This window comes from Notolepis coatsorum (assembly GCF_963971535.1).
Source record: "Notolepis coatsorum genome assembly, chromosome: 8".
NCBI lineage: Eukaryota > Metazoa > Chordata > Actinopteri > Aulopiformes > Paralepididae > Notolepis > Notolepis coatsorum.
In genome coordinates, this window is record NC_140172.1 from 33396980 (window position 1) to 33423948 (window position 26969).

A 26969-nucleotide genomic window follows, 5' to 3' on the forward strand; every position below is an offset into this window, starting at 1 on the left:
CCACTACTAACCTGTGGACAGTTTAAAAACATACTCAGCCCCCCACTACTAACCTGTGGACAGTTTAAAAACATACTCAGCCCCCCACTACTAACCTGTGGACAGTTTAAAAACATACTCTGCCCCCCACTACTAACCTGTGGACAGTTTAAAAACACACTCAGCCCCCCACTACTAACCTGTGGACAGTTTAAAAACATACTCAGCCCCCCACTACTAACCTGTGGACAGTTTATTAAAACTCAGCCCCCCACTACTAACCTGTGGACAGTTTATTAAAACTCAGCCCCCCACTACTAACCTGTGGACAGTTTATTAAAACTCAGCCCCCCACTACTAACCTGTGGACAGTTTATTAGAACTCAGCCGCCCGCACTAACCTGTGGAAAAGTTTAAAAACATGATCACAAACCTCCCTGCTTCAGTCTCTGACTGTTTTTCATTTTGATATTTTTTTTGGCACCTGTGTTTTTTTTGTCCTATTTATTCAATGTCTAATTACATTTTTGGTGTTTTTAATATGCCAGTAAATCTGGACAGCGTTGTAAATGAGGTAAATCTCAACTGCTTGTATAAATAAAGGCTTGAATGAATATAAATGGTTCCTCTCACCTATTGATCATGTTAATTGCCATTGAGAACACAGAGAGTCACGCCTGCTGTGGTTTAGAGTTATACAGACGTGCTCAATTGGTTTACATTCTAACCCCTACAGCATAGACATGTCCTAATCCACAAGCTCATTAAGTGTCTTACTGCCATAACACCTTTCCAAAGTCCATTTTTACCATTTGCTTTGCTCTTGCATCGTTTACAATTCATTTTAACTTTTCTATTCGGTTCCGCAAAGTGTTATCACTGGGGCGACAGTGGCTCAGGAGGTAGAGCAGTCGTCTGGCAATCCGGAGGTTCCCGGTTCGATTCCCACTCCTCCCGGGCAGCGTGTCGGTGTGTCCTTGAGCAAGACACTTAACCCCTAATTGCTCCCGATGAGCAGGTTGGCACCTTGCATGGTTGCCTCCGCCGTCGGTGAGTGAATGTGTGAGTGAATGGGTAAAATGTGAGTAACAAATTGTAAAGCGCTTTGGATAAAAGCAGCCATTTACCATTTTATCAATTTAAGTCAGTCAGTGGGTGTTTTGAATGAAAGGGCCTTGACTGTCTGTGGTCTCTGTTTGTACTGATATTCACAAAGGCTGTTTTTGAGTGTCTGTGTGACTACCTTTTGTAATTTGTATAGCTTTGACACGCATTAAAAAGCACTGTAGACGTTTTCTTTTATTATTTTCTTTTATACAACTAGAGTCGGAACAAAAATGTATCCGTAATTATACGTATACACGCTGTACAAATGGACTTTACTTTCAGGGTGACTCATTTCATTCATTTACATTTTCAGGGTTGCCCTGCCTGCAGACAGCACCCACAGTAAACGCACATCATGCCAAAGTCCCAGAGGGAGAGCTCTGTAAACTGAGTGCAGAGGCCGCGGCTCACGGGAAGCAGAGAGCTCCGTCGACGGACGCCCACTCCAACATCTTTGTCCTGAGGAAAATGGTGGAGGAGGTCTTCAGTGTGCTTTACAGTAAGGACTTGCCAGACATGCTTGTGTGTCGTCCCCTAGATATTCGGTCATTAAAACCTTTTGAGTGTACGATCGCACCGGTTTGATTAGAATTTAACATTATAATGTCACAGTAGATACTGGCTACGGAAAGCTATAGAATGGTAGAATTCTGACCGGAAAGGGTTAAAACCTTCAGACAAGAGAACCTTATTAGATTAGACTAGATTAGATTAGGTTTGATTTGATTAGATTAGATTAGATTAGATTAGATTAGATTAGATGAAAATGTATTGTCATTGTACATAGTACAACAAAATGGAGTTGGCATCTAACCAGAGTGCAAGGAAGCAGCAAAGTGCATTGCAGTATAAAGAATATATGACAAAGCTATATAGAGTAAATATGCTAAGCTAATGTATGTACAGTGTTATTATATACAGTTGCACAAGTATGACTACACCGAGGTAATACACCAGTCTAGCCAGTGGTTTAACTGATATTAGTTGGTATGGATATATATATATATATTTAGTGCTGTCAATAGATTAAAAGAAATTAACTAATTAATCTCACAATTTTCTGTAATTAATCTAGATTAGAAAAAAAAAAATCTACTTAAGACCGAAGCTTGTAACAGATATTTACTTGAGTAAAATCATGGAATTAATGTAAAATCAACACAAAGAAAGTATATTTAGATTCAAAGACTATTTTAATAGCTTTCTTTGAATACAGTTTCTCTCCTGTGAAATACAAATGTTCAACAAAACCATCAACATTGACTCAGCTAGACCTCTTTCTTATATTATATTGAAACATTTTCACTCCATAGAGTAATCTAGATAAAAAGAAATGTAACGCTTTAAATCATTTAAATTAATCTCCAGAGTTAAAGCATTCATTTTGATCGCCCTAATATATATATATACACAGATATAGATAAATGTATATACAGTACGTGTTATTATACGGTACAACTCGGTATTCAGGTGCATGTTGTTTTCAAACATTGTTATTGCAGTGTGTACGATTTTCCAATAATTTGGAATGAGGACCATGCAGAATCAACCATGTACAATTAATGTCGAATATCCATGCATATCCATGCAATCTTGTTGCCGGCTGAATGGCACGAGAACCAGACTAGAACCCGACTAGACTCACTCAGTTCAAACGATGAAGTACCGTACTTAAGTACAATTTTGAGGTACTTGCACTTATGGGTATTTCTACTTTTACAGTAGAAGTAAAGTAACTGTGTACTTCTTCCACCACTGCATATTGTATATAAATCTGGCGTGGTGGCAATGTGTCTCGGGCGGTCGTCTGGTAATCTGAAGCTTCTCGGTTTTGACCCTGGCTCCTCCAGACTTCATGTTGAAGTGTCCTTGAGCAAGACAATTAACCCCTAACTGCTCCCGACGAGCTGGCTGGCGCCTTGCATGGCTGCTTCCACCGCCGGGGTGTGTGCGTGAGTGAAGGGGCGAATGTGAGGCACGAGCTGTAAAGTGCTTTGAGTGGTCGGAATACTAGAAGTAGCGCTATGTGAATGCTATATGAATGCAGAACATTTACCAGTGTAACCTAGAAACGACACCAGATATACCTACCTAGTGCTTTAACTGTCTACAACTGCTCTACACTGTAATCATAGGAATCATAATAATCTTAACTACCCACCCCACTATAGTCTACCCAAATACTCTGTATAATAGCATGTACAACAGTGCTGTATATACCCCATATATATATATTTATATTTACAGCATATATATACATATCCATGGGATGCCTCATGCTGTAGGTTTTCATTGGGAGTTGATTGATTGATTGAAAACTTTATTAACAGATTGCAGAATGGGTACAGTACAGTACAGCTCAATACATACAATTGTTAAGGGGATGCAGACCAGAGAAAGACTTTCGTCTTGTTTACATCAGGGTCCCCCATTTTCAATTCATCATAAGGAAAGATGTCCGACCACGGCCTACAGACCAGACAAACGCGCAGCGACATGTGTTCCCAAATATTGACTGAGCTGTCCACAGGCACAGGAATGGCATATGGGAATTCCTAAAATGGGTGGCATTCCCCTCTAATGGGTAAGTTCAGAATTTTGGCCCATTATTTTCTACTTACCAATGATGTCGATTGGTAAAAGTCTTTTCTCAGCACAACCCATGTTGTTCTTCAAACTGGATATCTACCCCCACCTCCGGCTAGTTAGCCACATGCTACAGTCTGTACAAACCCTGAGCTAAAAGATGAAGCCTACTTTGGGTGCACTGTGGAGTAGGTTTAATGGTTTATTTCAGAGCCTGTACACAGACTGGACTCCCATTGAGTTTACATTTGTTTTGTAACTATAGCCAGAGCTGCCGGTATCCAGTATTAAGAACAGCATGGACTCTACCGATCATCAACAACATTATTGGTCAAGTTGGAAATGGGGCTAGGGGTAAAAAAAAAACTCTGAACTTACCATTTAAAATGTCACCTTTTTAACAATTATATTGTAAGTTATATTGCAAATTGCATTATCCTGTCAATAATCTCTATGATTTTCTTTGACCATATTGTACAGCCCTGTTATAAAACGTGTCTGGTTGAGTTAAAAACCATTCTTGGCTGCCCTATATGTTCATATATTAGGCGGTCAGGTGGCATAGCGGATATTGCGTTCGTCACCAACGCCGGAGACGCTGGATTCGCCTGTTCGAATCCAGCTCCCCGCGTTGTCACCAGCTTGGCTGGCCGTTCACACTAATACAATTGGCAGTATTAGAGGGTGGGAAAGCTGGCGGGGTGGGTCTGGGTCGTTGTAAACAGCGACTCCTACAGTTCGGTCGGGGCGCCTGCTAAGCGCGTATAGGATCTAAGGGGGGTAGTGTGATCCTTCCACACGTTACACCCTCTCAGTGAGAGTCCGCGCTGCCAGGTGAAAAGAAGCGGTTGATTGGCTAGACGTGTGTCGGAGGAAGCACGTGATAGTCGTGATAGCCTCCACTCTCCCAGACCGACTGTGGGGGGTAAGTGCGCAGCGACCAGGAAGGGGATTGCGAATTGGCATAACGACTAACATTGGGATGGGAGAAAATCTGAGGAAAAAGGAGGGGGGAAAAGATAAAAAAAACAAAAATAATAACTGTTCATATTACTTAAGCGTCAAAGGTCAAGTACTGAATGTCCCTTTGTCCTGGTTGGTTTGTGTTGTGTCTCTGTGCAGGTGAGGCTGTAGGAAAGAGCAGCCTGGTCCCTGTGCCTTATGAGTGGATCCAGAAGGACCCCAGCTCCATAGTGGCCCACGGCTTGCCTGAGGGAATCACCTTGAGGAAGCCGTCCGAATACGACACCAAGGCGCTGATGAAGATCCTGGAGCAGAGCAACCGCATCCAATTCACTGTTAAAAGGTGAGCCGGTGAACTGTGCGGGAGACGTCCCTCAATACCGTGCGTGCGCTCCGCATCTTATTTACATATTATTTACATGTTATTTACATGTTATTTGTATTATAGGATAAGATAACAGTGCGGAAGTGCAAAATGTGTGATGGTTTTAGTTATGGACAGTCGGCATCGAAACAAACAGGATTGAATAATTTTTACTAATTGTAAACGATAATGCCGTTTTGGGCTCCGGAAGTCTCCAGGGACAGTCTGGAGGAAACCATGTGATGTCCGACGACCTGTCTGTGTGTTCGGTTACCTTACATGCAATCTATGAACCCATCGGAAACCTGACAGCGATTTAGCATCTGGGGGCAACGGCTAATGTTTCGGTGCTTCCGGTCTGGCTGCTGGCTTCCGGTTCCTGTGCTCACGCCCCCGACATCCAGGCCAAGACTTCCTCTTCCATGTGCCGGTCATTGTTTACAGTCCAGGAGTTCGCAACAAACTCCTGACATTTTTCCAAAGGAAACTGTGTAATCTGACGTTGAAAGCAATTTGTTTCTTTTATTACTACAAGGCAAACGTTTCTACACACAAAACACAAACGTCAGCACTTCTTCTAGGTGTTTCAGATCCAGACGACATTTCGGTCAATGCGTTTAGCCTCTTTGGCTCCTCCCACATGGGCTGTTTACCTGCATGCAAGCAAAGCATGTCCTGAGAACATCTCTGCCCTACATTTCAAGCACTATCCCTGCTCAAACATGATTGGTCAATACTATTCGGACTACAAACCGCAACCAGAACGCTTCACAATATCAAAATCTTGTCAGGAGTAATTTTTCCAGATAAAAAAAAAATTATATCTTGGAAACGTATGAAAATGTTACTTTAAAGATGAAAAATATGTGTTTGCTATCCATTAATTCCAGGCTTAATTAATAAAAATCCACTTATTTCATCACTATTTAGTAGGCAGTACAACATATGGTGAGGATAGGACAGAAAAACAAAGCTACAGAATTCTCATTCTGATATGACTTATGATATATCTAACTGAGAAAGTCTTAGCAAAAAGATTTAGCAAATTATGCAGTTTGGCAAACACTGTTGAAAGATTAAAAAGGATTATCAACAAAAGTTTGCTTGTAATTCCAGACTACATTTACAAAAGAGAAACCGTTATGATGTTAGTCCTCTTTTCAGCGTGACAAGTCACATCCTACCTAGAGAGAGAGGTGATGAGCCATGGAGATGACCCTATTATGTTTTGAGAGCTTATTCTTTGATTGCAACTCAAAAGATGCAAGCACATTTTGGACATGATGTTGATGAAAGAATGGATCTATATAGACGGCTTCAATGGAATTCTGTTTCTACAGTTTGGACCCAAGTGTCTTTTCTCTTGGTTATTGCATTAGCAAACATTGCAACCGGAAATTAACTTGAATCGGTTTAGAATGTTTATGTTGTCGAGATGAAACCGTCCATAGGCCACATCATCATCATCATCATCATCATCATCATCATCATCATCATCACCATCATCATCATCATGACATCCCATCATCTACACTTGCATGTATCTATGCATCTTTGGCTCACACTCTCCTCCCCCTGTTTCGTCCGTCCTCTGCATACAGGCCAACGGAAGATGTGTCACGAGAAACTAAATCCAGCACAGACCTCAACCACAACTCCCCTCCAATGACCACACTGACCAATCACGGCCCGGGCAAGGGCGCCCCCCAGGTGGTCACGTCGTCGTCGTCGTCGTCGAGCTCCGCCTCCTCCGCCAGCAACTCCATCCTGTCTAGTTTCCTGTACGGCATGCCCATGTCGTCCAAGCCCCACCCCCCAGACGGCACGCTGGACCTCAAACCCATGTCCCTCCTCAACCTGGGCCAAGACCGACTGGGCGCCTGGGTGACCGGGGCAGAGACGAGTCCGTCTGTCAAGGACTACGCTGAGAATGGTAATGTGCTTGGTGTACTTAACTAGTGATGCACGATATATATCGGCCGCCGATATAATATTGGCCGATATGGCAGTTTTTACACATCGGTATCGGTCCGATATCAAGATAGGGCCGATATAAAAAAATTAAAATGTTTACCGGTAATATTTTTTTTTCTTCCTTTTTACATGTTTTGGCCTTAAATAGTTTCAAAATATCAGTCATTTCTGAAAATAAGTTACAAAAGTAAAAAAAATAAAAGCGTTTTGGAAAATAGCTCTATTTGATTATCATGAAAAAGTGTTTTCTATACAGAGATATCGACATCGGTAAATATCGGTATCGGCCAGAACAGCAATATTAATATCGGGTATCGGCCACAATTTTCACATCTGTGCATCACTGTACTTAACACTTTCACTACCACACTACCAACGGCTTAACCCTTTCACGGCGAAAATACAGAAGGTTAACACTTTCACTGCCACACTACCAAAGGGTTAACCCTTTCACGGTGACAATACAGAAGGTTAACCCTTTCACTACCACACTACAGACGGTTAACAGTCTGTGGTGTGGTAGTGAAGCGGTTGACCCGTAGTGTGGTAGTGAACGGGTTAACACTTTGGCTGCCAGGAAACGTGTTTGCCGGCCATGCTCAAGTTGATATTTAAAAAAATCTGCGATCGGATTCATATGTCCCCTCCGCTGGCCTGAGATCCACCAGGAGGACCCACTGAGCTCTCTGGCGGTTCAGGAGCGCCATCTGGTGGCCGATCGGCGCAATCGCTTAACAGGAAGCGGCATAGAGGTTGTGCTGGACGTCCGTATTACTTCCGGGCACTCGCTATAGGTCCCGGCATTCTAGCTCGTCACAATACACAGTGATCGATTGCCAATAACTCGATAAACAACATGATTTGGACGTATATACCATTATACAAGCTGGAGATGGACCGGGTAAATCTACATCCCATAATGATCAGATTTCTACTCTACGATGATCGCCCAACGGCGCGCGGAGACTGGGGTGAGTTTTAGCGTGTAACGTTACCGTCTTCGATACTAACTGCTATTATCAACATTTTACCCACATTAGATGATTGGTATAACGCTGCCCACGGAATTATAAACGCCCCCTAGCCCATCCGGTCAACATCAGATGACGTGTAGTAACTTCTAGAAGTACGTCTAGTTGGAATTTTTTATATCGCGCTGATTGCCATAAAACTGTATTGCATCATCAATATAATGCATTTGGGGCTATAGATCACGTTCTGGAGAAAGCTGCAGAAAGAGATGAAAACATACTTATTATACATTAGACCATACTTTACTATGAATATGTGAATGAAAAAGTTTAACGTTGCTACACAATGAACAATACATATAGGACTTTGAATGGGCCCTAATAATGGCAATGTAGCAATAGAATTTAAAAAGTTATAGCCATGCAAAGAAGGGGTACTTCTCCATAGACAAATAGAGCCGGCAACCTATGGTATATCATGAATTTAACCCAAGGCAACCAAAGTGTTAATGCTAATGAATGAACTTTATCTTTATCTTTATCTTAGGTCCCTTTTTGAAGTTCAGTATTTTTACTATGTGTAGTATTATACCTTATTACATTTGCATTTAGTAATTTAGCTGACACTTTTATCCAAAGCGACTTACAAGTTCTGCACGACAGGTCAGCAGGAAGGGTACAACTTTGTTCATCAACAGTGTTGAAACTTGGCTGCTGCAGTGTTGAGTGCATAGTAGTAGAGACATATCAGTATAGTAGGTAGTAATATAGGCTATTATTATTATTATTATTATTATTATTATTATAAGGATGAGGTTGTTAACTTTCCTGTATGTCTGTTGTATTTCTAGATGAGAGGATAGGACTGTCTGGAGAGCTGGGCCAGAGCCCTCCTGGTATCCACATCTCTAAGAGGCTTCTCTTCTCCATAGTACACGAGAAATCAGGTAGGCTTGGCCATTTGATTTTCTCATGTTAAGTGTCTTAAGATTACAGGAATGGTGTATATATTGATGTATGTTGTATTTGATATCCATGTGCAATTGTTTTAGCTGAATTTCTTTGATCTTGTTTTTTTTTTATTGTGTGTTTTGTGTAACTGTTTTTGACAACCTCGGGGGACCTTTTGAGTTTAAAAAGGTGTGAATGAACGAATATGTATTTTCACTTCACGGTCCTCTATTTTGCTTATATTGTCCCTTTTTTTTTTCTTGCAGAAAAATGGGACTCGTTCATTCGTGAAACGGAGGATATCAACACATTGAGAGAATGTGTTCAGATCTTGTTCAATAGCAGATATGGTGAGTAGTGTTCACGACGACTTTGTATTCATTTCAGTTTAATTCTATTCCACCTGGATTACTATGGTAATTTTGCCTCTCTGCTGCAGATTGAGCCACGCGTGTTTTGAAACGCTCCGATCCAAACAAGTCCATGAAATCAGGCTTTCCCCCGACGTGTTATGAAAATGGGATCCTATAGAAAAATCGATATGATGACGCGCGGGGGAGGGGGGGGGGGGCTCATCAGGAGGTAGAGCGGCCGTCTGGTAATCGGAAGGTTTTGTCGAAGCGTCCCTAACTGCTCCACATGAGCAGGTGGGCACCTTACATGTGTGAGTGGATGGGTGAATGTGAGGCCTAAGTTGTAAAGCGCTTTGGATAAAAGCCCTATATATATATATTAAGGCTGTCAAATATATCGCGTTAATATCGCGTTAACTCCCGATTCTATTAATGCCACTAATTTTTTTAACTCAAGATTAACTAAATTTTTTTTTTTTTTTTACTAGACTTCACTCAGGTGTATTATTGATGCTCTCATTGATACTATGTTTGTTTCTGAAGTGTGTGTGTGTGTGTGTGTGTGTGTGTGTGTGTGTGTGTGTGTGTGTGTGTGTGTGTGTGTGTGTGTGTGTGTGTGTGTGTGTGTGTGTGTGTGTGTGTGTGTGTGTGTGTGTGTGTGTGTGTGTGTGTGTGTGTGTGTGTGTGTGTGTGTGTGTGTGTGTGTGTGTGTGAGATATAGAGAGAGAGGGGGGTGAGAGAGATGAGGAAGGGGCAAAAGAGAAAAAGAGCTGGGAGAGTGTGTGTGTGAGGGAGAGAGGGGGGTGTGTGATTACTCAGCCCTTGTGTGGGTGAATGTAACAAGTTCCTAACGTTTTCTTTCCCCTATTATTTCATGCACACTTTATTCATTGTTTTAAATTATTATTTTCTTTTAAGTTATTTTGTGCATCACTCTGTTTTGAATTTGATGCAAATTTGCAATGCATGAGGGTCATCCTTTTGTGTTAAATGGCTGCACAAAGCAAGCATTTGTTGACTCGCATGTTGATAAGAGTATTACAACTTGGAACTTGAAAAACATCTGTTTAAGGTAAAAAAAAATTAAAAAATAAAAAATGCGATTAATTTGCGATTAATCGCGAGTTAACTATGGACAATCATGCGATTAATCGAGTTAAATATTTTAATCGTTTGACAGCACTAATATATATATATATAAATGCAGTCCATTTACCATTTGCCACGGTGACTGCCAACAGCTTGTGTTCTGCGCAGGGGGTTACAATTAAGCATTGTTTTATGCTTCATGATTTTATTCACTGCAAAGTGCATTTCATACTGTAGTCATTAGGGTTCTTGGGCACTTAGCGCGGCACGTGATGTGCTTTTCAATGTGCTTGTCATTAATTTAATATCAACAGTCTCCACCTCAGGTGCACGTCCTGCCGGCGTCTCCTTGTCTTTAACTTCAAGGTTGGAATGTAGCTGCTACATTAATATGGTAACTAGTAGCGGTGGGAATCGCCAGAGACCTCACGATACGGTACTATCGCGATACTTGCGTCACGATACGATAGTATTGCGATACTAAATACATCGCGATTTAAAAAAAAAAATATTAAATATATATATTTTTTTGATCAAATTTAATTTATTACCTTTTTTCAACTGCAAAGTCAAACTTTGTCAACATGTTTTATCTAATAAAATAAAGTTCAGTCTGTTCATCTCACTTCAATCATTTTTATTGCAGAACATGGTATTTTCTTAAGCAGACAGATGTAAACACTGTAATCTGTGTTGCATGTACCTGACAAACTGAACTGTTTGTATTACAGTCATATTCCAACTTAACTGAATGCACGTGTGTGTGTGTGTGTGTGTGTGGACTACTGTACTATTACAGGTATTGAAATGAACAATGCAACTTCCTTATACAATTTTTATGAATAATTAAATATCGATACTTGGCGTCCCTGTATCGATACAGTATCGCGATACTACTACGTATCGATTTTTCCCCCACCCCTAGTAACTAGGGTTGGGTACCTTTCACATTTGAATCGGTACCGGTACCCAACGGTACCCTTTTTCGGTACTTTAGTCTCTAAAAATGTTATCTACCTACCTCAGTTGTAAAAAAAAAATCAAAATCAAAACTTCAAATAATTTATTATCATATATAATATTGCAGTGGGCGTTGTTGTCTGCATCTAGCTTTGTAAAGTGTAACAACACTTGCAACCGTTTTCGGCTTGCCATTGCCCTGACTGCTTTGTTGTTGAATCAAGTCAAATCCTAGGTAAGCGTATATTGTGCGTGTGAACGTGCGGCACACTTCATAGGTTTAGTTTCGCGGTAAAACGAAACATTGACGTTTTTTTAAAGGATTATTATTATTTGTTTTACAGTACCGAAATGTAGCACCGACGGATCTCACGCGAATCGGTACTCGGTAATACCGACGTGATTCGGTCTGTACCCTTAAAAGTACCTAATTCAGTACCCATCCCTAATAGTAACTTAATGGTGCTTAAAGGAACATGCCAAATGAGCTCATCGTCTTCTCCGGAGTCAGACAAGAAGATGGATACCTTTCCCCTCTGTGCGTTCAGTAGAAAGCTATCCGGCTGCATGTTAGCCTAGCCGTTGGCCACAAACACCTTTCCCAGAGTTTAAGCCGGGCTGGGGGTTCGTATCCGTTTCCATTCATTTGTGCTAAGCTAGCTTAGTTTGCAGCCAGATAGCTTTCCACTGAACGCACAGAGAGGAAATTGGTATCTATCTTCTTGTCTGACTGAGAAGGCGGTAAGCGCATTTCCCATAATGTCGGCGTGTTCCTAAAGGTCTGAGATGCATCCTTGAAGCCCCTATCTGTGATTTGTTTTGACCACATGAATACCGGTACTTGACCACATGAATATGGGATATATTCACATCCATTCTTGGAAGAGTTTTTGACCTGTAGATGCAAACATTTGGAACTTTCTTCACCCATTGTAAATCGGAATATAGATCTGTTTTCCTCCAGTGTTTAAACCTTTCACTGCTACAAAATACAGCAATTACAATTTTAAAAACGTATTTATCTGTTGTCTACTAGTGTTAGTCCTTGTAATTTTTTATTTTTGTGGTGGGGCTTTACACCGATTGGGCCTTTTAAAGAAACATAATCATTATCATATCATCATGAATTACAGTACAGCTGCGAGTGCCGTCCTTCGGATGAGACGCTAAACCGAGGTCCTGACTAAAACTCGGTCGTTAAAGAACCCAGGACACCTATCGTAAAGAGTAGGGGGTTCCCCGACGTTCCTGGCCAAATTCCCAATATATCCCCCCTAATCATCCCTTCCCCTTAATTGGCTGATATCAATCCCTGTCTCCTGAGCCGTTCAGCCATTGTGTAGTGTGATGTGTGCCTGGTGCCAGTGTATGGCAGCCATTGAGCCTGCGTAGCGGTTGGGTGCTACCAGTGGTGGTGAAGGAGGCCATTTCCACCCTACATTGTAAAGTGCTTTGAGTGTCTAGAAAAGTGCTATATAAATGCAATTAATTATTATTAATTGTATTACCATTCTCTGTCTCCAGCCGAGGCCCTGGGTCTGGACCACATGGTGCCCGTGCCCTACCGTAAGATAGCTTGCGACCCGGGGGCGGTGGAGATCATCGGCATCCCCGACCAGATCCCCTTCAAGAGGCCCTGCACGTACGGCGTTCCCAAGCTCAAGCGCATCCTGGAGGAGCGCCACGGAGTCCGCTTCATAGTGAAACGGTATTCTCTATCTCAAAAAGCTTGGGATTGGAAAAGGGGGAAGATTTGGAGTGGAGTGGAAATTCTTCCCGGGGTTTTTGTTTTGATTACAGATTGTGATTACGCTTTTTGGCGTCGTGGCCGTTTGTGCGCCTCCTAAGGGGTTTGAGAAGCGCTCCGGTTCATTACGACTGTGGAATGCACACTTCCAAGGGTTATGGAAACGCTTTACTTTGAACCACCCCTTTGAACTTGTTCTGGAAATAATTCAAACTTGAAGGGTGTGTTATGTACAGGGAACAGTTGTTGAAACATTACCATCTCCATAGCGGTATGGAGGCCCGCCTGCAGCGCATGAAACATTCCAAACTTGTCTCATGGGAGAATTAATTATTCTGGCAGATCTATGTAGCTGCACTTTTCCCCTCATTTTCATGACTGAACAACCTATCTCAAAGTCAAACATTAGCTTGTATATGGATTGATTGGTCATATCTCGATAAAATAATTCTTAATGTGACAATGTCCCATGGGTCCTCCACCTGGCTTTCTTCCTCCATGTATTTGCATTGAGATTGGTGATTTACTGTAGATCTAAATAGATCTTTGGAGACGATGACTAATAGCCCATTTTCCTCTTTTAAATTACAGAATGTTTGACGAAAGGATTTTCACCGGTAAGATTATAATTCCCTTTGCTTTGTTGAGATTACGAATACAGTTTGCTTGTGCATATAATCCACGCTTTGCCCTCATTATTGCCGAAATGTCTCTGTACACCTTCTTATTCCACTGCCTCAATTTCTCGCTACAAGATTAGCTATTCCATCCAGCACTGGCAGGTCCTTGTTTATATATTCACTCCATTGATATTATTCTCATAGCCCTGCTGTGTTTGGCTATTTGTCTTTGTCCTGTTGTGTTGTTAAGCTGCTGGCAAGGTTGCCAAGGAGGAGGGCAAGCTGGACTTGGGCTCCATTCCCGACGACTGTTTCCTTGACAACCTCAGTGTCTTGCCCACTGCACTGGATCTGGTCAGCAATCCGCACAGCAGGTCAGAATGTTTTCCCCCATTGAAGAAATTCAGCCCCGTAGCACATGGGAAAAATCATTCATTCATGATGGTGAATACGGGTTTAGGGGTAAGTGATATATGTAGAGGAAATCAAGTGATATATGTAGAGGTAATCAATTTATTTTATTCGTTTATTTTTGGACGGGACAATGCAAAATTTATGAACACTGTGGAGTGTAAAAATTGCCGGATTTAGCACAAGGCTAATTTCCATCCGTTGTCCCCAAACATAAAAACAGGACTCATAGAAACAGTAAGAAATGTACAAATACATAAAAACAGGACACATAAAAACAGTAAAAAAAAATACAAATACATAACAGCATGTCACATGTGTTCACATGACTGGTTGGACTTCAGCCATTTTTTAGTTGCCCTCTAAAAGAAGCAAGGGTGGGGCTTTCCCTTATGGAAATGGGGAGACTGTTCCATGTTTGACTGCCTTTTATGGACAGGACGTTTTGGCCAAACGTGGTCAGTCTACGTTGGACCATGCAGTCACCTCTGGTGTCTGACCTGGTGCAGAGTCCAGTGTTTCTTTTTTTGTAGATGAATTCCTGTACAGGAGGGGGAGCTAGTCCATGTAGGCATTTGTAGATGAAACAAGAGCTTTTTAAGACTTTGAAATGTTCAAAGCTCAAAAAGCTATATTGTTTCAAAATATTGCAATGGTGGTATGCCAATGGTTTCCTGGCAAATACCTTGATGGCTCTATGATAAAGCTGTTCGATGTGTTTCATGACAGTGACACCAGCAAATTACCAGTTTGTGAAGCAGTATTCAATATGTGAGAATATCATGCAATGAAGATACGTTTTTGCAGCATCAACTGTTAAAAAAGGCCGGATTTGTCTAAAATTAACAAAATTTAAATTAATTGTGCGTTTAACTTTTTTGAGTGATATATGTAGAGGAAATCAAGTGATATATGTAGAGGAAATCATGTGATATATGTAGAGGAAATCAAGTGATATATGTAGAGGAAATCAAGTGATATATGTAGAGGAAATCAAGTGATATATGTTGAGGAAATCAAGTGATATATGTAGAGGAAATCATGTGATATATGTAGAGGAAATCAAGTGATATATGTTGAGGAAATCAAGTGATATATGTCGAGGAAATCAAGTGATATATGTAGAGGAAATCAAGTGATACTGTATATGTAGAGGAAATCAAGTGATATATGTCGAGGAAATCAAGTGATATATGTCGAGGAAATCAAGTGATATATGTCGAGGAAATCTTGGCACGGGTTACCTTGCGGATATGTGTATTGTGGCAGTCCTTCTCAAAAACCACTTGTACCAGTGTTAATAGTTTTTAAGATATTGGATGCATATATTGGCATTATACTATAAATTGATTTAGGGCAGGAACATGCACAGTACCAATTTTAATACATTAAAATATATAATATAATAATAATAATGTACAATATGTTTAATATATTGAATGATTTAACATAATTAATTTGAACCTCAGGGTTCCAAACGGACCGGTTTAACAAACTGGACGGATATTGTGCGTTTATTTTTTCCCTCTAATCTATTTCGCCCAGCTTATATTTCATAATTGACCTGTACCTCTTCCTTGCAGATCAACAAGCGCGTGCGTCAGTCCACTGGCTGATTGTGAAGCAGGTCAGTAGAAAGAGATTCAGTGGCTCTTCATGGATTCGTTAGGTTTCTTTATTATCAGATTTAATGATTTCATTCACGTCATTAGTAAAACTGACTTGTACAATAGCAATCAACTGCTTAAATATCAGGAATGTCAATTTCAATATTTTTTATAAAATATTTTCTCAATTTGACAGTTAAAACTAGACTAGTTTACCCTTGTTTTTTGTAAATTGTAAAAAAAAAAAAAAAAAAAAAAAAAAAAAATAATAATAATAATAATAATAATAATAATAATAATAATAATAATAATAATAATAATAATAATAATAATAATAATAATAATAATAATAATAATAGGAAAAAAAAGTCAAATACGTTGTCAGTTTGCACCCAAAACATAACAAAAACCCGTTTGAAAAAGATCCACTGAATGACATTCCGAATTTAAAATGTGAATATGTTTCTAAGACCCTAAACTTGGCAAATCTGTTCAATCACTGCTCAATCAAAAAAGCCTCCTCCACTTTTACTGGTATAAGCAATTTTACATCTCACATTTCATAGAGTCCCTTGTCTGCTTATTTTCCCAGAGCTGGTGACGGAAGTAGCTAGGGAGTTCCATGTCTTGGTTCCTTCCCGTCTCTGACTATACGCTGTTCCTCTAAGATCTCCTGGGTTCCCTCAAGAACCTATGGGTGCCTCAAAGCCCCAAATGGTGCCTGTGAGAACCTTTGGGGATTGACTGGTGGGCCAATCATGGCAGCTAGATGTGACTGATGGTCCAATCAGAGTAACCCCTGTATTATGCAGTATTTCAGAGGAAGCAGATTGGATATCTGAAATTGTTTGATTCTGTTGATATCCAGAGGGATAGACATCAAAGGACTTCAGTCATCATTTTCACAACAATAACAGTTCTAACATTTTCAGTAATTTTACATCAACAACTAGCAACTAGATTGAAAAACACAATTTTCATTGTACTGTATCTTTAAGAAGGTTTCCCAGCAACCTGTTAAACAATCCAGGGATTTGAACCATCTGCCATCACACAGCCGGAGTCATAATCATAGTCGCACACTAGTGGGAATAATTACCATATGAGCCTCTCACCCTCCCCATCCCTCCACTCACCTCCAGGCCCCTCAGGAGACTTGATGAGAGACTGCATTCCCATGAAAAGGATTAAAACGGAGCCCCCAGATGGAGAGATCATCCAGGTGACAGTGCCAGGTAAGTGTGTGTGTGTGTGTGTGTGTGTGTGTGTGTGTGTGTGTGTGTGTGTGTGTGTGTGTGTGTGTGTGTGTGTGTGTGTGTGCGTGTGTGCGTGTGTGCGTGTGCGCGCCCCCTGTCATCGTTACCTTCAACTCATCCAGTTGTTACTACGGTAATTAGATGGAATGTCCTGAAAGTTAAAGGGGCTCTTCACCAAAGAAATTGGGATTTACTTTTCACTATTTTAAATGTACTATACTGTATGTGTACTATATACTAAATACTATATACTATATATACTGATTAAAACGGCTCAGTACATCTCTGGAGCAGCCTTCGTGTGACCATTGTTATGTGTCCAATATCCGGAAAAAGAATGAACTGAACTGAACTTTGCACATATTATTTATTTTGACAGTTTGAATATGTCTTCCTCCAGTGATTCATTGGAGCACATTGAGTCCTTGTGTTGAGTTACTTACAGCGCAGGGAAATGATGGAGATGAACAAAATAGCAATGGGGAATTATTCCAACATGTCCAAACAATGATGATTTATTTTGCACATAATCCAAAAACCCATCCAAAGAACTCTAGCTTTTGCACACGTTCATTTAGTTTGACAGTTGTTGAGAGTAAAAAGAGAGTGACCAGTGATGTCATCGGGAACATTGGATCCTTGTGTTGTGTTAAGTACACAAGGATTGGATGTGTGTGAGATTATGTGCAAAATGTATCTGCATTGTTTTTTTTGGTCACGTGTCCCTTTTAACCCCTTCACTGCCGCACTACCAAACGGTTAACCCTTTCACTGCGACAATACACAGAAGGTTAACCCTTTCACTGCCACACGACAGCAGGTTTAACCCAACCGTCGGTAGTGTGATAGTAAAGGGTTAACCTTCTGTAGTGTGGCAGTGAAAGGGTTAACAAAGATATTATTCAGTTCCATTTGAGGACCTTTTTTGCGCGGACTGTTGTGCGGTTGCCTTGTTAGATTGGAGTGCGGTCCGGAGAGCTGCAGAAAACTTGAGCCCCCAGAACAAACAGAACTTGCTCGTTCACGCTCCAGTTGAGGAGATAGATTTTGGTGGGAATCCAAGAGTACGATGTTGGACGATAGAAAAATAGTTGAATATAAACAGAATTATTATCCCCGAACGGGGTTCCCACGGTCATGCAATTTGAAAATTGTGTTTTCCAGGCCTGGACAAGTTATGGAAAATGATACATGTCCCAAAAGGTTTTCGCCTGGTGAAAAAGTTAAAGGGGACATATTATGGAAAATGGGTACATTTTTGTAATGTTATTTAAGCATAATGACATATGTACACTTTGCCATTTGGCCAGATTAAGAAGTAATATTAATAATGAATGGGGGTGTACTTCGGTAGAACATAGAGTTCCTGCATGAAACTGCTCACAACAAGGTCTGGATTATCTTGAGTAATTGGGTCATGATTCTTTTCTGGAAAAAGACATTGCTTTTGAGTTTTTCAAATACATTTCTCTGGTGCTTTGAGGCCACAAACTGAGTGCCATCTCCAAAACTAGGCAAATCACGCTGAAACTTTCTGGATGGATAGATAGCACTCTGGGTAAAGGGGGAAATATGTTTTCTTTGTTTGTTTTTTATTTTGAGCGAACTGCCACTTTAAACATATGCATTGACAAATATAGGTAATGGAAAATGCGCTATTTGTCATGGAATAGTCATGGAATTTGATCAATAACAATCGCATAGGAACCCTGCTAGAAAACGAAACAAAACAAATCTGCATGCTCTTAATTTGCTATTGATAGTTGACATGAATAAGCGGAATTCAACACCAATAGCTCTGTTTTTTTTAATAATTTGTACGTTCTATTCCGTTTTTACCTTTTTTGTTTTGTTCATGGTTGTGTTAACAAGGCACTGGACCTATATCAAGCCCCGCCCTCTTTTCTTGATCCTCCAATGACAACTGTTTCTTGAACGAAAGCAACAGTTGTGGTAGGAGGATCGAGGAAAAGAAGGCGGGGCTTGAGAGGGGTCCACTTACCCCGGGGGATATTGTTTCTTACATCTCATGGCGTTTCCCTCCCCAGACGCCAGCACATGTGGCGAGGAGTCCAGCGAGCCCGTGACAGAGCCATCACCCCCAGGGGCTGTAGGTGCGGCATGTCCAGCCTCGGCCTCCCCCTCCGCTCTTCACCCCCTCCCGCTGGAGGGCCATGCAGGTAACTGCAGCCTCGCCATCTCCCGCCTCCTTCTCACTGCAGCTCCCCTGGGAATGCCCTGCCTTCGCCACCGCCCCCAAGTCCCATCTGGCCACCCAGCGCTCGCCAACACACGCTCTCTGCCCCTGTTAGGGAGCTAAATAAGCAGCCGCACGTATGAAACAACTTTTCTCACGTACTTCCTCTCTCCCACTCTTGCCACTTTACCCCTCCCCCCACCCTGAGAACCCCCTCCCCTACCAGCCACTAGTATCCAGATCCAGTCCCCAGCCTTTACATCCCCCCGGGCCCCACCAGCCAACTCCAACCTAGCTCTTCTCTTTTCCCACCCTTACAGTACAAACAGTGGGTCTCACTCTGGAAAAGGCACGATGTATCAGTTCCACTAAATTGACTAGTTTCAGGACTTGGGAGTTGTTCCTTTAGACACATTTCAATTTGACAACATAGATATTCTAAATGGACCCAAGTTTACTGATACCAATAACTGACAGGAAATAAACATGGGTGCAAGCTGTTCGCCTAGCAACGCAATTCCAGTGAAACGGTCTATAATTGCCAGCATATGACCTTAATCTTTACGCTTCCTGTAATCTTGTGATTTGAACTTTTAGAAACTGATGCATTGTGCATGTTCCAGAGTTTGAGTCCAGATGTTCTAGTTTTCCCCCCTTAGCCCTTCTGTCCAGACCCACGGTTAGTGTTATAGCTACCATCCTAGTGTGACAAACCCTTTAATCCTCCCTGACACCTCGCTCTCCGTTTTACTCCATAGACTGAGAGAAGCTCTGTCCCTCGCTCCCTAGATACTGTAGCTTATGTAAGGTTACCAAGAACACCTGAGTACACTATGTTCTGGCTCTCAACTTCATTTATCAAGCCTGTCACAAATAAATTAGAATTTCAAACAGTTGTTTAAACAACTGGCCTGTTTTAATTGTCTTCCTTTGCTACAGTAGCCAAACTGATGGAGTAGTTGAAAACGTAATTAAATGGGGGTTTTTCTGTTATTAAGTGGCTTGATAAAAAAAAAAATATATATATATATATATATATATATATTACCGTACTTTTCGCACTATAAGCCGCACCTGAATATAAGCCGCAGCAGCTAAATTGAATGATGTGTACATATATAAGCCGCACTGGACTATAAGCCGCAGGTGTTTTAATGTTTAATTACCATATGTAATTAGCATTGGGACACAATACTGTCGGAAAAATAACAAGAATTAACTCATTTACAAGTTGTATTAAGTTTAGCAAATAAGGGAACAGATAAATAACATTTCAATGCAATCAAAAAAGCAATATTTAGATTTTTACATTTTCGGGTTTGGTCACGTCGAGTCACATATAAGCTGCACCGTTATATAAGCCACAGGGTCGAAAAATGGAGGAAAAAGCCGCGGCTTATAGTCCGAAAAGTACGGTATATGGGTATTCATGCAGTAGACTCAAACATAAGCAGTCCTTTGCAGATCATTCATGCTCTTCATCTGACCTATGAGCTACAGAATATTATATCAATTATCAACCAAACGGCATCCACTCATCTATGGAGTTAACTAGACATCGGTGGACAACGCCATGACAGAACGTGTAAACAGCGCACAAGGATTGTGGGAAATGTAGTAGACTGGTATGAGAAATGTAGGAAATTGGTACGTGGTGGTACGCTCAACTATGAAACCTCAAGCGACTGCGGACCTGCCGTGTGGAGTCCGGTCCGCTCACAGTACGCCCGACTCTGTGGGAGCCTTAACGCGTAGCTCTCATCTACCCAGCGCAGTCTACCTTTGCACACAGTAAGAATGCTGCTTAGATTATTCACTGATAATTACTACTGAAGCTTCAAAGCCCAAAAAAAGGGTAATCAAGATGGCACCAATATACATTTTTCTAAATAGTTTACAGCCATAGAGACAATTATTCTGGATCCAGAGAGGGCAGGCCCTAAGAGCTCTATATTGCAAGACCGTACTGGTTGCACAGGGCATTCTTGCGCCTCCTGGTGGCTAAAATGATATTCCATAATAATTCCTTTCAGGAAAAGAGCAGGCTGGTGGTAAAAAGCCATGGTACAAAGTGCTTTTCCCCTAGAATTACATTTATAAATGAGGCAGATCTTTAAAAAAAAATTGGTTTCTGTCTAATTGCTATTCAGCAAACATGAATCATTGACTTGCGAGAACAAAGTCCATACTCAAGTGCTCTTGGCCTTAACATCCATTTAGGTTGGATTTTTATTTTATTGATTTGATTGTGCTATGTTTAAGTTTTTCTTTTTTCACAAATGACCACTAAAGGGGAAAAAAACAAGGTAAGTGCAATAAAAATGACACTATTATTTACCGTGTATTCTTTTTATATATATATATATTAGTACTGTAGCTCTCTTACATCTTTTTTATAGTGTACAAATTATTTCAAATTGCATTTATTTGGGATTTTCTTTTATCTGACATCTGTTCAAGTTACTCCTGAGGTTTCAAATGAATGAACAAACCCAATCATCGCTCCTCTCTATTACATGGGATAATACAAAGGGTGCACTCTTGTCTGCAGTCATTGGATGTGGATATGGGAAACGACTACAGTTTACAGAAGAGAAAACAAAAAGCTTAGAATAGATTTCCACTATTTTGATGTTTTCCGACAGCATTCATACACTAATACAAACAGTTATAGTTATTGCATATCTTTCCACTACACATTTTTTGTTTAATTGTGAACTATAATTAAACTGCATCATCATGGCCTATCTATCAAGTAGCCCATCATTATGGTAACACACATGAGCAATTATGCATTTGGGCTGTTCAGGCTCATACAGTGAAGGTACCTGCACCTAGGGGGCGCTCAGTTGGGCCAACACAGAAATGTGCCCCGCTGTAATACCTTGTGTTAAACTAGTCTTTACACAATAAAGCTACTGCATCCTTGTAACGGAGTTACATGAAGACGAACGATACACATTAGCAACTTCAGGTTATGTTATATCTGATGCTATGCCACTTTATTCCAGACTTACAAAAGATGTATTGTCCAGAGATTTTCCCAGAACTAAACGCATACAGGTGTGTGACGAAAAACAACATGTTCTATGGTATAATAGCAACACAACTTTAAACCAGGTTGGGTCATTTTCTTAACACATCTGTAAGTGTTTCGTTACGGACGACATATCTTGCATTTTTTACCTGAATAGCTCATCATAATTGACAGGGGCAGGGTTTGAGATATTGTTGTCCATCATGCCGCTACTGTACTAATCCTTTCCTTTGGTCTCCCAGCTGAAGCTCTGTCACCCAGCGCAGCCTCCCAGGGCATTAGAAGATCATCTGAAGGTAGAGTAGAACATATATTGGCTGAATTTGAATGTCAAAAAGGTCAATACAATGTGAAAATGTAACACTTAAGCAGCTTCCACTTTATGAGCATCTTGAACATTTAAAGAGAAAATTTTGTCAGACTTTTTGAGTGTTTGAGAGTTTTAATTGAACATTAAACTGTTTCATTTTGATACTGTCCAACACGATGAAAATCATTTGGATGATCTAACATGTTATTCTCCATACCTAAGCAGATATTGTGATATATATCACATTATCGAGGAAAACGTTCCTTCTGAATATAATGATCCCACCATATAGACCTCACTTCTATATTTTAGACTTATGAAGGTTCTTTTGACCTAAGGTCAATGCAATACATTTAGGGTGGGTGGGTTTCACTGAATCCAGATCCTGCTCGATTATAGATGTTTTGACATTCTTATTTATTGTTTGATTTGAACAGGGAATCTTGTGGACGACATAGGTGAAATGATTCTCCAGCTTCGGAGGCAAGTGGAAAGCCTTTTCAGCACCAAATATGGTAAGCTGCTGTAATATTCTCACCCGCTATTTCATCCACAGTTTCAGATGACTTAACAAGACTCCCAACACTTAAATCACAAATTACACAGAGGAGTGTTTTTACATTGCATCATCCAAGTGTGACAAGGCTGGCGATACCTTATGCACTGAAAGGCTTTAAAATACAAGAAGCATTTCTACAAAAGTCAGTTGGAAGGTATCATGTGAAAAGGTACCCCCCCACCCCCCCTCGCCATGGACACACCTGCTTTTAAATCAAGGCCACCTGCATCAATCAACTCCCAACCAATCAAAGAAACAAGACATGGAGCCACAATGTAGGGAAAAAAAATGAAGCTTTGAGAGATGATATTAGTACTGAATTATGGAGATGTATGAATAGTATTACTGAAATACAGACCAGACAAAATGGACATACACAGGTGCTCCATAACTATACAATAAAACTTGTGTTAGAGCCTCTCCTCCACGGTGTTACTAATCCTTTTCATGAGTCTTCCATAGTGAAGCTTTGATTCTCTATAAATCTGTTCCTTCCTTCCATTCCTGCCAAGGATTTATTTCTTGGTTTCTTTGTTGGAAAATGATCACCTTATTTTTTCCTTTGTCACTTTACCTCCCTCTCACCTCCTCCTGTTCTCCGTTGTGGCTTACCTATCTCTTAACACATTGGACGCCAGACCCGAGTATAGTCGGGTTAACTCGCCGACGCTTGAGCGCCAATCACGAGTATAGTCGGGTTTTAATTGTTATTTCTTTTATTAGCGATATCCATTCATTTTCATCCATCCAACCTGATGTTATCGTTGGGGATGGGTCTGAGCTCGCAAAAGGGCAAATACCGCCGCCTATCATCTCCCGGATGGTATTGCACATCATTGGAATCCCTCTGGCTCGGGCATGCAGTATCGTTATACCACATTGACTGGGGAGACTGGGAGCAGCGTGGATTATGTGTTTTTGATATATAACGTTGGATCAATAAATGCGATAAATATTTGGAATGGCGATCAGGAATTGGATTAATCTTTTTGCAGGACATCAGATGTGAGGTAAGGACTCTATGTTACCAATCTTGGGTTAATCAGATGTTTCTTTCACAGCGATCACAACGTGTCTGTGTGTGTGTGTGTGTGCCGTTGGCGCCGACCAAGGCACGGATATTAAAGCGATTTTTCAGCCCGCTTCTGTATCGTGCATGAGGACACATATAATATAGATAATCTAGCGTTTATTTGAAAACGATTCATAAATCAAGCGACAAATGGCACGATTTCTAACTAAATACTGGATTGGATTCAATTAATTAGGTTAGGTGAGACACTTAATTGTCCTCAGTGAGACAATTTGTTTTGTAGCATAAAATAAGAATATATTTAAAAAATAACATGTCAGACACGCATTCCAGCATTAAAACCACAGTTACAGGACAAGTTAAATCTAGCCACACTGATCCATTGTGGCTGTCCTTCTACGTCTGTTTTTAATTATTTGTCAATGTGGAGTATGTTGCCTTAACTCTTGTTCTGCCCCTTCCTCCACCAGCTGAAGCCCTGGGCCTCCCTGTACCAGCCAAGGTGCCCTACTCTAAGTTCCAGATGTACCCAGAGGAGCTGCTGGTCACTGGGCTGCCAGACGGGATCTCCCTCCGGAGGCCCAACTGTTTTGGAGCTGCCAAATTACGCAAGATCCTGTCTGTTGGCAATCAGATACAGTTTATCATCAAAAGGTGAGAGCTATTGAAGGAACAAATGCGTGCATGGATTTTGATATTTATTTAACAACGAAAGTGCCACTATTTTGGGAGGTTTCTTTTTAAGCCATTGTGGGTTTTTGGAGCTATTAAAGATGCACTAAGATTTTCGAGTATTTGAAATGAGGACCACATAGACTCAACAACGTGTAGTGAAAACACACAGATAATTAATAACATTATTATCAATATTTAGAAAGGGGCATAATAGGGACAATAATAAAATTTAAAAAAGGGTACCACTGTTCATTTTTAAATTCCTGAGATGAACAGTTAACATAGCAGGCTCACAATCTGAATGGTGAATTTGTTTCTTTGAAGTGTGTGTGTGTGTGTGTGTGTGTGTGTGTGTGTGTGTGTGTGTGTGTGTGTGTGTGTGTGTGTGTGTGTGTGTGTGTGTGTGTGTGTGTGTGTGTGTGTGTGTGTGTGTGTGTGTGTGTGTGTGTGTGTGTGTGTGTGTGTGTGTGTGTGTGTGTGTGTGTGTGTGTGTGTAATGAAACCTGGGGATATATCAAAACATTATCACAATTCCAGGAAATTATTTGGCTGTTTTGTTGAAATCAATTGGAATAACAGATTCAGTTATTGGTTTGCAGACTACACAGAATACTGAGGTTTGAGTTTAATAGAAAACTGGTGTTTGAAAACCTATTTTTTATATTTATTTGTTGGCGTTTTATCGCTTTGTTTCTACTGGGCAGTCCAGTAGATAGAGATAGAGGAGGAATGGGAGACAGAGTGGGGGGAAGACATTCGGCAAATAACGACGGGAATCGAACCCGGGTCGGCCGTGTCGCGGCTGAGCGAGCTATGTGGTTCGCCACTGGGGCGCCCCGACCTAACCTATCTTAGCCTATATTAACGTTCATTGATCCCCATAATATGCCACATTAGGTGATCAAGGCTCACATATTCCACGCTGTTCTGAGGGTCGGCAATGAATGCAATCGGCTCGGGTTACATGCCTGATAAGTAAAATGTGGATTCCGGATTTTTTTCCCCCATGCATTTCCATTGAGTCCAATCCAATGGATGCATTACCATCCGGGAGAAGATAGGGGGCAGTATTTTCCCTGTTCGAGCTCAGAGCCAGTCCCAATGGTAACGTGAGGCTAGATTGATGAAAAATGAATGGATATCGCTAATAAAAGCAATAACGATTAAAAAACGAGACTTCTCGTCATTGGCACTCAACGCATGGCATGAAATAACGAGATTTCTCGTGGCTGGCACTCAAAGTGTTAACGTTCATTGATCCCCATAATATGCCACATTAGGTGATCAAGGCTCACTCTAAGGAGAGACAATAGGGGAACGCACAAGGACAGTGATGAAACAAGGTTTTCCTGCTCCTTAGTAAGAAACGCCAGTGGTCCAGGGGTTTGGGTCTGTGAGGAACGGACAGTTCAATGGCTTTGTACCGAGTCTCTCTGGTTCTCAACGGTTGAGATGGTTCTGTATGAATTATGTTCTCACTATATCATGTTGTATTGATATTTTACCACACCCCTACAAAACAACAAACTCTAATAAACTGAGATGAACAGAACTCGTAAGAATCGAATTGCAGTGCATTTTCATGACATTGCATTTCAGGACATCTCACATAGGGTTGGGTACCGTTCACATTTGAACCAGTAGCAGTACCTGGAATTCGGGACCGGTACCCAACGGTACCCTTTTCGGTACTTCACTCTGTGATAACAAAAATGTAATTTCAGTTGTAAAAATAAGTCCAAACTTCTCAATTTCAACATTGTTGAACATTTTGTTCTTTTATTGTTGTAACACAGCAGACAAAATAAAGCCCCTCCGCCCTCCCTACCTCCTTCTCTCCTCCCAAACCCAAAACATGTTTTTAAATGTTTAAATATCAACATTATCTGGCCATCCTCAGTAAATACTATCAAACTCCTCTGACCTCATCTGGTTTTTCCAAAGACTCAAGAAATGGGACAGGAATAGCGGTCGGGTGGCGTAGCGGAGATTGCGCTCGTCACCAATGCAAGAGGCTGCGGTCTCGACTCCCGGAGTCAGCATTGCCCTGCGGCTTGGGCCGGTCGTCATACTAACTCGTTTGGCTGAGTTAGCAGGGAGGGAAGTCGTGGGTGGTAATCTGGCGTTGTGGACAGCGACGCCTACAGGTCAGGTCTGGGCGCCTGCTCAGCGAAAGGCAGGAAATGGTGAAGGCAGCGTGACCTCCCACGCGTTACGCTT

General features: G+C 41.0%; 1 protein-coding gene across 3 annotated transcripts in view; it reads left to right on the forward strand.

Annotated features, from left to right (window-relative positions):
* gtf2ird1 (GTF2I repeat domain containing 1) overlaps positions 1-26969 on the forward strand; it is a 64023-nt gene that overhangs the window by 17141 nt on the left and 19913 nt on the right. For all 3 annotated transcript variants that reach the window (XM_084319589.1, XM_084319587.1, XM_084319588.1), the window contains exons 4-17: positions 1400-1585; positions 4795-4978; positions 6601-6932; positions 8796-8891; positions 9162-9245; positions 12822-13005; positions 13636-13661; positions 13915-14038; positions 15659-15702; positions 16825-16917; positions 18987-19118; positions 22415-22468; positions 22920-22997; positions 24545-24728. In XM_084319589.1, coding sequence (XP_084175715.1) covers positions 1400-1585; positions 4795-4978; positions 6601-6932; positions 8796-8891; positions 9162-9245; positions 12822-13005; positions 13636-13661; positions 13915-14038; positions 15659-15702; positions 16825-16917; positions 18987-19118; positions 22415-22468; positions 22920-22997; positions 24545-24728 — 1801 coding nt within the window. The remainder of the gene's footprint in view (positions 1-1399; positions 1586-4794; positions 4979-6600; positions 6933-8795; positions 8892-9161; positions 9246-12821; positions 13006-13635; positions 13662-13914; positions 14039-15658; positions 15703-16824; positions 16918-18986; positions 19119-22414; positions 22469-22919; positions 22998-24544; positions 24729-26969) is intronic.